The 11,576-nt window shown below is 42.6% G+C and overlaps 1 protein-coding gene across 1 annotated transcript in view; it reads left to right on the plus strand.

The window, feature by feature from the left end:
* AGPS (alkylglycerone phosphate synthase) overlaps positions 1 to 11,576 on the plus strand; it is a 160,995-nt gene that overhangs the window by 139,579 nt on the left and 9,840 nt on the right. Inside the window, exons 18-19 of the mRNA XM_069983004.1 lie at positions 508 to 607; positions 893 to 950. Of these exons, the coding sequence (XP_069839105.1) occupies positions 508 to 607; positions 893 to 950 (158 nt within the window). The remainder of the gene's footprint in view (positions 1 to 507; positions 608 to 892; positions 951 to 11,576) is intronic.

Consider the following 11,576-nt stretch of genomic DNA (forward strand, 5'->3'; position numbering starts at 1 on the left):
GGTTGGGAGAGCCCCATATACCTTATACTGACATTTAGTGTATGATGACCTTTTAGGTGGGATTGAGCAATTGCTTTCTGTTACTTTCCTCCATTTTCTTTATTATGAACCAGTCTGAAGGGAACGTGATATTAAGGGTCTCCAAGTAACAAAGTAGAGTACACATCTTTACATCTCAGTCCTGTTGGGTTGGCCTGGGTTATCGGTGGGCCTCACTCTGCTTTTCTCTGCTAACACACACTGTTTCTTAAATTTTTGTGAATGTTTCTAGGTTTTAAAAATGTATATTTAAAAAAAAAAAAAAAAATAATAATAAAAAAAAAAAATATATATATATATATATATATATATATATATATATATATATATATATATATATATATATATATAAAAATAAATTTTAGGTCTACATTTTGTTCCTGTCTTTGTGAAATAAACATGTATAACCATTACCTTTCATGAAGTCTCTTTGTGATTACTGTGTAAATGTTACTTCTCTTTTTTTAGGGTGACGCAGACCTATGACGCTGGTGCCTGTGTATATTTCTACTTTGCCTTCAATTACAGAGGCATTAGTGACCCTGTTCACGTCTATGAAGAAATTGAGGTAATATATACCTCTTTTGGTGATCTAGTAGATTTATTATCACTTTTTACCTTTTTTACTTTACTGCAGTTTGCAGGAATTTTTATAAATTGAAGAATTGTTTTTCTCTGTGACAAGAAACTGGAATGAGCTGACACATGTTGTCTTCTCACAAGTCGCTATTTTATAGTATTTTTTTGTTAATGGAAAATTACTAGCTTAACGCAGTTTATGGAGGCATGTTCTAGTTAATACTGCTTATGGTCACATTCCCGGTTGTTAACACGGTTTTATTTATTCTTTCAGTTTGCTGCTAGGGAAGAGATTCTTGCTAATGGTGGGAGCCTTTCACATCATCATGGAGGTAACACTTTGGCTTATTTTCTAACCTTTTAAACTTGTAGTCATTTTGCTTGCTTTTTTTTTTTTTTAAGAAAACATTTGGTTTTCCCAGGAATAGGGTTATCTCTCCATTTGAGAGGTCTTATCCACTTGCTGTGCATAAGAGCATTGGATGGCTAAATTCTCCGGGCTACATTCTCTTTTATTGACTGCACATCTCCTTTTATAATGGAAACGTGTGGTAGATGAAATTAGAAGACCACATGAATGATCCAGCATAGATGTCTTTGCTAAGGCCAGTAATTGACGGGAGAGATAGATATGTCCAGTGTTTTTGACAGAGCGTGATTTTGTCCGCTCCATGAAAAACAGTCTTGCATCTTGCAGTCTTGTTTGGATGCGCTGCATCGGGGGTCGAGGGAGAGACAGAAGTGGGGGAGAAACGGGAGCAGTGACAGGAGCAGGGGAGCGGTGACAGGAGCGGGGAAGAAATGGGAGCTGGTGACAGGAGTTGGGGAGATGGGAGCGGTGACTGGAGCAGGGCAGAGACTGGAGCGGGTGACAGGAGCAGGGGAGAGACTGGAGCGGTGAAAGGACCGGGGGAGGCATCCGTGCCGCCATCCGCACTATGACCTGTCCTATTTTTTCATGACAAGGATCACGGCACGGATGACAGCATGAATGGACACATAGTATTTAATGGTCCTTAAAATTGTCCGTTGTCACGGATCTGCGACCTTAGATAATTTTACGGGACGTGTGAATAAGGCCTAAGTGTGGTTGGTGATTTGAGAATTATTGGCCTATTTGGTATTTTTAGGCTTTGCTCACATCTGAGTTATTTCTTTTGTTCCGCTTTATTATGAAGGCGGAACAATGAAAATAATACATTTGACTAATGGTGCGTTTACACAGACAGATTTATCTGACAGATCTTTGAAGCCCAAACCAGGAACAGACTATAAACAGGGATAAGGTCATAAAGGAAAGACTGGGATCTATCCTCTTTTCAAATCCATTCCTGGCTTTGGCTTCCAAAATCTGTCAGATAAATCTGTCTGTGTAAACGCACCATTACACCACCGATGTTCAGATCTAATAAACTGTAATGGAATCTGTTAGGTTTCTGGCATGTGGGTTGCCATTTTACCAGACTAAATCGCAGTATATGCTGTAAAATCATTTTACTGCATGTATTTTGTACTGCAACACAGATTTTTTTTGTTTTAGAAGGGGTTATTACTGAGCCACGATAAACATATTTTCTTCAATATTAGAAATATATTCTATATTAGGCAGACCTAATTCTGTCTTCAGCCTGTAGTTACCAAGCAGCTCACTGTAGTAGAACGCACCTTACTTTCTCCAGCAGGTTTCAGTAGTTACCACGTTATTCACATCAATCCATCTTAGAAGCATAGTCAGGCCTATAAAGTCTCATAGATTATGGTGATATAGTGCGTCCAATTATTGTTTTTTTTAACCTCTAGTAAACTGTGCGTAATAGGTGACACGTGAATGTCATTTTAGCGGAATCCAGATGAACAATGCGACTATAACATCATCTGTGTAATTGCAGCCGGTATCATTGAGGAGAGTCTGTAAATGACCCCTACCAAAGTGTTTGCTTTAGTTAACTCAGCCGTTACAAAAACAGTGAGACATTGATCATACAGTCCGGGCAGGTTTTGGCACATTAACAACATGCGGTGGTTTATTTTCCTTCAGATATATCCATTTAATCCAGATGTTGTTCTGGACTCTACTGAACACTGCACTTACTTCTGGAATAGGTTCTAGTATGAAGTTTAGGTGACCACACTGATAAAGGATTCTGTTGATGAGAATTCATTATTAGACTTGTAATTTCCATTGCTACATGCTTTAATTTTCTGGCATGCGGTAACGTTTTGTACCGGCTATTTATGGCATCCCCATAATATTAATAATAGATTTTCTCTACAGTATGTTGACCTACAGTGGACACTACCTGGGATCTTATTTGTCACAGTGTTGCCCTTCAGTAGTTAGATCAGTGCTTCCCAACCTTTTCCACCTCGGGGCACCCCTTGGAAAAAAAGATTTCCTCGGGGCACCGCTACTAAATAATGTTCTAAAAAATAAGAAAACTGTCATTCAGTGACTCACAGTTGACGTCTTCTTTGATCTGAGGCGTCACTTTCCCTTTTCCTCTCCATCCCGTCCAGTCCTCCATGATGATTTCTTCCAGATACGTTTCATCTCTTTAGAACCTGCGAGACAAACAATTTAGGCTCCGCACATTTCTAGCAACTTCCTTTCCTTTCTCCCTCCTATAGGCTCCCAAAGTAACTGCGCTGTTTGGTGTTATGTGCAGTAAAGTGAGTAGGAATGTGGGATGCCCCCTATATGTAGAATCCCCTGCTGTGCCCCCATGAACTAATAATGCCCCCAGAGTTGCCCCCATAAACTAATAATGCCCCCAGAAGTGCCCCCAGAGGTGCCCCTAAAAAAAAAAAAACATCCTACTCACCTGATCCATGCTGTGTGGCTGCAGGGAGCAACTCTCCTTCCTCTTCGGGCTTCATCTTGCGAGCCGCGGGGACGGGACCTCCGGCAGACGTGATGACGTCACATCATAACGAATGCCGGAGAGGTCACGTCCCGGAGTGAATGTAGGAGCAGGACGCTGACAGGTCCTGCTACTACATTATGCTCACTTTAATGTTCCGCCCGCTCACTGTTCGGGCAGAACATCAAAGCGGCCACGCAGCTTCTTGGGATGCTTAAAGAGACATATTTCCCACCAGGATCCCGTGGCACCCCTGGCGGCTTCTCCCGGCACCCCAGTGTGCCGCAGCACCCTGGTTGGGAAACGCTGAGTTAGAGTAAATGTTAGTCCTATAGGTTGCATTTGGCAGTACTTTAAAGTGTCACTGTCGTATTTTTATTTACTATTTATTTATTTTTTGCAGAAATCAATAGTCCAGGCGATTTTAAGAAACTTTGTAATTGGGTTTCGGTTTATTAGGCAAATATGCCATTATCTGCATTCAAAAAGACTTTCCCCAAGTCCCCCCCCCCTCCCTCCTCTCTCTCCTTCACTGCTCATTATCAGGAAATCTCGACTCTTTTACATCAGTCGGACCCTGTGTAACCTATGGAGAGGGGCCTGTGTGAAAGCCTGTATTCAGAGGTCAGAGAGGTCAGTACTGACTTTAGAGGAGATAGCCTGTGATGTAGCTTTAAATTAACTATTTGTTGTTTTGGTGCCTCGTCTCCCTCAACCCCTCCCGTCTCCATAAGAGAACCATGAAGACAGGGGAGAGAGAGCGTCAAACTGCTTTTTCATAATAAAAACGCATTTTTCGGCTAATAAACCCAACTACAAAATTTCTTAAAATCGCCTGTACTATTGATTTCTTCAAATAAATTTTAAACGACATTGACACTTTAAGTACATTGCATCATAAGCAACATTTATCCCCTTCCCATATTATTCCCGGGAGTCTGAGACCCCCTCTGATCATAAGGACCGATCCAGAGATACCTGTTTATTCAGGGCAGTTGTAAAGCATGCACACTGTTGCTCTATGTGGTACTGGTGGAGATAGTAGAGTGTGGTGCTCCGGTATCTCTGCCAGTCCCCTGGAGAGTGAATAGAGCTGCAGCGCACATGCTTAAGTATCATTCCATTCTAATAGTGGACTCAGGACCCATGTCCTTGTGATCACTGTGGGTCACAGCATTCAGACCTCCAACAATCATACATTTATTACATATCCTGTGATATAGTGGTAATCTTTGGTTTTTGGTCGTCCAACCTCTTTTATTGAAACATGTAATCTTTTTCATGCTGCCTAAATTTTTTGAGTCGGTCCCCAGTGGTTTCTTCCCAACCCACCAGCATTGATTAGTGTTGAGTGAACTTGCCAAACTGTTAAGGTTCAGCAATATTTTCCTAAACCCAGACACTGGGCATTTAACTCTTGTCTGGAGAAGTTGGATACCATTCTAGGTAGCCCATTTTTTTTTTATCACAAGAATGTCCGTTTTTGCCGATTTAAAAAAACGTTCTTGTCATAAAAAATTGGTTGCATTGCAATCATTGGAAACAACGGCCGTTGTTCACATAGTGTATTGAACAATGGCCGTTGTTTAATGTGGCCGTGGAAATAATTGACATGTCAATTATTTCCAGCTGTTTCCACACAGCGGCCGCAGATAATTGACACACTGTGTGACTGTCATACCGCTGTAGTGTGCATGGAAATCAATGGCACACCCATACAGTTGGCAGATTTCAGTGGACTTTAAATAATGTTCCTCCAGCCAATAATGTAGTATCAGCTGGAGGAACATGTTAAACAGCACACTGCAAACAATGGCTACGTCAAAAAACGGCTGCTGTTTTATCAGCGTGCAAACATAGCCTTATGGCCCTATTCCACGGGTCGTTTTAGAGGAGCAAACGAGCGCTATTAGCGCTCGTTTGCTCCTCGTTCCCCGCTCGCTGCCGCCGCTATTCACCGCGGCTGCAGCGAGCGGGTGAGTGCGGGCGGGGCGGCGGGGAGCTGGGGGGGGGCTGCCCGGGGGATCGCTGATCGTCCGGGCAGCCCATAGGATATAGCAGCGTCTGCTGCCGATGCTCCTATTCAACGGAGCGACGGCAGCAGATCGCTGCTATATCAGTCGCTTGTTTTTCAACATGTTGAAAAACAAGCGACTGCAACGATCAGCCGACATGAACGATGTCGGCTGATCGTTGCACTCTATTCCACGGAACGATTATCGTCCGTAGCGGTTGATATCGTCCGAAAACTAACGATAATCGTTCCGTGGAATAGGGCCATTAGGCTGTATCCATATTTTCCTGTTATCCCAACAGTGGCAACCAACTTCTCCAGACGCCAGGAGTCAATTGCTCAAAGTTTAGGTCCAGAGAATATTGGCAAACCCAAACAGTTCGGGTAAAGTCCAGTCAGTCAAGGCCAGTGGGCTGCGGACAAGCCACCAAGGACCAATGACCTCAGGCTCCATGAAAGTGAGAATAGGTTCTCTTTTAAAGGTTTTTGTCTTTTTTTTGCAACATACATTATCAGCCTATGGTTGAGCTGTCAGTTATGTTAACATGGGATTTTCAACCCTAAGACCCCTGGCAGTCAGCAAAGCAACCTAAACAGCCTGAATGAAGTTAGGGTACAGCCACATGTAGAGATACACTGCTGCCTTGATCAGCATTGCAGGACCCGCTTTAGTCCTCTTCACTCTTTCAGTCCGACCTCCAGGATTCCTGCATATCACCTGGTGTAGTCCAAGGATGGCTTAAGAAAAAAAAAAAAAAAAGGTTTTTTTTCTTCCCAATCAATGACCAGTTTAACCTGTTAGGTGTATAGTTACATAAGAGTAAAAGCCTTAAGACCTAGTACAGGATTTACTCCATTGTGGTTCTCCATCATTCTGTTAAGCCACAGCCTGTGGGCTCTTCTGCACACAATAAGTCTTTCCTCCCTAATCTAATATTACAGTCTGTGCCTGAACCCTCCATTTCTTGTGATAGCATAGGGTTAGGTCAGACATTGCTCATCACAATTATTTGCATTATCTTACTCTTTTATTGATGCTTTTCAGACTGTCAGATTTTTGTGGTCCTATAGATCATTCTATCAACTGGTAATAAAAGTCCTTGATCAAAGTACTGTATCTACCTAACATGCTGCCTTCTGCCTTAAAAACTACCCCCCCTTCTTCCAGCTTCCATTCCAACATTCTTTAGCTAAAATTTCTGCTATTTTTTGCAGAGACTTGAATTTATATTTGCAGCACTATGAAATTACTTTTTTCTTTGCAATTTCCATCCAAAAAATATTACAACCTTTTTTGGATTTTGTATACTGCAGACTTTTGTAGACTTGCATAGGTAGCTATGAGATTAGTGGTTGGACAATGTGGCAATTGTAGAACTTATGAAGAAAAGTAGAACTTCCCGTCTTTAAAGCTCATCGTAATATGGGGCTCAGAATACCTAAACTTTTCTGGAAAGAAGTTCCAAAACTTCTGATTAGAATTGTGGAAAGTTTTCAAGCTTTCAGTAGAAGTTACTCTTAGTCCAAACCAGACTTGGTCAGCTTTAAGACTTGCAGCTTGGCTCCTGACCAGAAAGTAGAGAAAATTTGTTTTAACATGTGGCACATGAACTTGCTGCTCTGAATTAACTAAATGAAATCATCTTTACTTACTGACCTTCAGGACGTGGCCTGACATTCTTGGCCAAGCTTTGGCGTTTCGGCACAAAAAAAGAAGGGGGACAAATATTGATGCAATTTCTCTTGTACTGTGGGTCCTGTAATTGTGATTAATAACAGTTGCTTTCACTATCTAGAAACAGACAGGCTGGTTTGTCTGCCTACAATCATGCTGTGATAAATGGAGCTATTTTAACTCTGGTTTTGTGTATTAAAGAAAACAGATGTAGTCTAAGACTTGAGGCTATGAGGAAGTATAAATGCTTTTTAACTCAACTTCCCAGCACTTGTTATTGTAAATGAGAAGCTGGTCAGCCTTCAGTCTTTACTGCAGTTTTCTTGGTACGCTAAGCATGCTCAGGTGGATGTGGGCCATTAGGGGGGACTTAATTTTTGCTTTTGTTTGTACTTTAAACTTTTTTTAAACTGTTTTTACATTTTCAGCTATTCTTTGTGTAATGAAAAACAACCCTTTTTTTTTTCTTTTTGAAATTCTCCCTGTATTACTTCCGCGTGGTTTTCTAGATCTCTTCTTGCACTGTTTTATTGTTACCGTCCATCGGATAAATATCTATAGTCTTGGTCATGTGATGACCACTCAAGTGCTTGACTTTACACGATACACCTCTTATAATTGTTTATATAGTATGAAGGTGCTACTTTAATTGATGTTAGTAAAATGTTCAAGGGGTACTCCAGCACTTTAAAACTTTTTATATAATGCTGGCCTTCTATACAAAATAGTAAACATCTCAATTCTCTATGCTTCCCGGTGTCGTCCTGCAGTGGCTTTGGGCTCCCCTCTGAACCCTATCGCTGCCATTTCTGGGATTAATTTGTTTCAGCAGTAACTGCCTGCTCAGCCATCTCAGTCTGCTGAGATGAGACAGCACCGTGGCCAGTGATTGGTTAAGCTGGCTGTCATTGCCGAGACAAGTCCATCCAGGTAGTGCCAGTGTTAAGCAGTGAACCACTGCATTTATTGTATGGGTTACATGTGTTGTGAATTATGCATTACAGCCTAGGGCAAATTTTGAATTCTAGAATTATCTCATTGTTAGCTCAGTAGGTGGGAGGGTCTCTTGGCTGTTTCAGTCTTTGTTTGGGGTACAGCCATAATTGGGAAAGAGGACTGCTCTTAAACCATTCGAGTTTGGCAACATTCTCTGAACCCGAATGCTTGGCATTTGACTCCCCACAGCTGCAGGGGTTTGATGCAGGCCTACAAAGTCTTTGAAAACATGGATACAGCCTATGGCTAGGTTCAAACTGTGTAAAAATGATGGCCATCTTTCATAACAATGGGCACCATTGCACAAATAACGTTTGTTATTTTTATAATAAGGGATGTCATTTGCCATGAAAGACAGCCGTCAGTTTTACTTAGCCTATGGCTACATCCAACTTCTGCAGCTGCCGGGAGTCAAATGCTGAGCATTTAGGTTCGGAGAATATTACATTGCCTAAAAATTACATAACATTATATTAAATTGAAAATCACAAAATAATTTATGTCCTTAGACATTCTTATGTCTCCATATTCTAGTATCTCATCTGATTAGCCAGAAACGTGTTTGGAAAAACTTTATATACATTAATTCCTTAACAATTTGTGATCTGTGAGTGTCCACCATGAAGGAATGCTTTTTAGGCTGACCTCATAACTATAGAATCCTTTGAAGATCTACCATGGCCTTTTTTGATTTATTATTCAGCACTTTGCTCTTTATCCTCTTTATCAGCACGGTAATATTTTTTGTGCTTAGTTCAGATGGTGTCAGTGCAGTTTGAATGACTTTACTATGGGTGGCCGATGACATATTCCTAGTAGACCCCCTCCAGCGCCAGACTAACATCTTCTCTTTAAGTTTTGAAAAGCCTTTATAGCTATTGTGTAATTATATAGAATTCCACTGGGGCAATTTCCAGCAAGTCAAGTAGGTAGTGAAATTTAATATCCAAAACATAAAGGTCATCATTGCTCGTGATAAATGAACTGACTGTTCTGCTCTCATTTTCAGAGAAGAAAAGGAAACTATTGCGTTGGTTAATATTGTACACAATAAAAATGTTATCAATTACATTTTTTTGTAGGTGCTTTCTTAAAAAAAAAAAATTCCCCCTTTTTGTCAGGGTTGTATATTTTATTTATTTATTTTGTTGCTATTTAAAAAAATATATCTATTTCTTGCATACTTCTCATACAATTCCCCAAAAGTCAAAATTTTTTATACAGGAAAAAAAATCAATTCATATTTGTAATTTGTTTGCAAAGTTTTTTTAATGGGTATTTTTATGGAAGTCATTTTTTTTGCTACATCTGCTGACTTTCCAGTTTATTAGTGTTGTCCCATTAAGCAGTCTCTATGGTAAGGGCTCTGTGCTGATACGTAGCCTTTGACCCTTGCATGGATTGTTATAGTTGATCTGCGAGTGGTGGCCAAGACCTATAATCATTGGCATGTAATCAATGGGTCTGATAATGAATAGTCTCCAAATAAAAGTAATGACCCTGTTTTCTCGAGTGGTTTTTGCCTCAAGAGTTGAATGAAGATGAATGAATGTATTAGTAATTTGTATTTATTACCGTTGTCCACGCTCATTATGAAAATTAACCAGTTTCTGGGCTTAGGCCGCGGAGTTCCGGTAGATAAACCAGGAGTCTAAAGGATCTGTTTTTGTTCATTAATAAAGTATTTACACCCTCTTTTATAACTATTTCAAATATTTTACGTTTTAGATTATTGTTAGAAAATGTGTTTTGTCTTTTGTTTTTTTTAATACCAATATGTAATTGGAAAGTTGTAAGTATAGTCTGTATGAGCTGCATAAGAGCAAACCACCAGTTGCACCTTCATCACATATTGCTCCATATGTTTTTTTTTTTTTTTAAATTCTTGCATAACCCAAATGTAGTATATGAAAGCCGCATTTTCCCTTGTCTTAAAGGGACAGTGTCACGTTTTTGATAATTTTTTAATGAAAAGTAATAAGTATAAATAAGTCTGTAGGATGTTTTTTTTTTTTTTTAATGTAGTGTTTCAGTATTTTTTTCTAAAATGTATTGCTGCACAGGGGGCTGCCATGTTTATAGTGTCTGTGTGTGACGTCATTTCACGACACACACACAGACACTATACGGCACCTCCACATCATTGAAGTGAACCGACGGAGTCCGTCTGGTTCACTTCACTGGAGGCTCCGTCACTGTGTACTGCGCATGTGCATAGACATGCGCAGTACACAGCTACAGTACATGGGGCGGGTGGCGGCGCCATTTTCTTGAGGTCCCAGCCCGAGAACCGGGGAGGAGAGAGAGACCGCACAGTGATTGTACAGGAGAACTGTGTGCAGCTCTCTCTCCACCCCCGCCCCCTCTCCCCCCCGCCCCCACGCCGGAGGGGGAGAAATTTAATAAACTTTTGCTTTGGGTGCCGGGACATTGCTATCACCCAGCATTGTCCCGGCACCAGTCACCGCAGCTCTCTCCTTCTTTCCCCCAGCAGCAGCTCAGCAGCGTTCTGTGGGGGAACGGGCTTGGAGATGCTGCGGGGGGAAGATGGAGAGAGTAAGGCTGATGGCAGGGGGAGCAGGGCACAGCAGCGTCTGCTGCATGCTGTCCCCCCTGCGGTTGCCGGACCCGAGAGCGATGGGGGCAGAGAGGAGGTGAGGGGATGATGGGGCATCGGGGGGTCTAATCGGGGCAGAAAAATCCTATTCAGACCTGAGAGGGATCCGGCCAGCTGTCAGTGAACCGGGCCGGCGAGGACTGGTGGTGCGCGGGGCTCCCCCGCTCCGGGCTGTGACAGGATTGAAATGCGGCCTGGGAGATGGGGCAGCCCCGGCGTCCAGGGCCACCAGGTGGAAACAGCGGCGGCGGCGGCGGGCGGTGGACGCCGGGGCTGCCCCATCTCCCAGGCCGCATTTCAATCCTGTCACAGCCCGGAGCGGGGGAGCCCCGCGCACCACCAGTCCTCGCCGGCCCGGTTCACTGACAGCTGCCCGGATCCCTCTCAGGTCTGAATAGGATTTTTCTGCCCCGATTAGACCCCCCGATGCCCCATCATCCCCTCACCTCCTCTATCACCCCCATCATCCCCTCACCTCCTCTATCATCCCCTCACCTCCTCTATCATCCCCTCAACTCCTCTATCATCCCCTCACCTCCTCTATCATCCCCTCACCTCCTCTATCATCCCCTCACCTCCTCTATCACCCCCATCATCCCCTCACCTCCTCTATCATCCCCTCACCACCTCTATCACCCCCATCATCCCCTCACCTCCTCTATCACCCCCATCATCCCCTCACCTCCTCTATCACCCCCATCATCCCCTCACCTCCTCTATCACCCCCTCATCCCCTCACCTCCTCTATCATCCCCTCAACTCCTCTATCATCCCCTCAACTCCTCTATCACCCCC

This window comes from Dendropsophus ebraccatus, chromosome 9, assembly GCF_027789765.1.
Source record: "Dendropsophus ebraccatus isolate aDenEbr1 chromosome 9, aDenEbr1.pat, whole genome shotgun sequence".
NCBI lineage: Eukaryota > Metazoa > Chordata > Amphibia > Anura > Hylidae > Dendropsophus > Dendropsophus ebraccatus.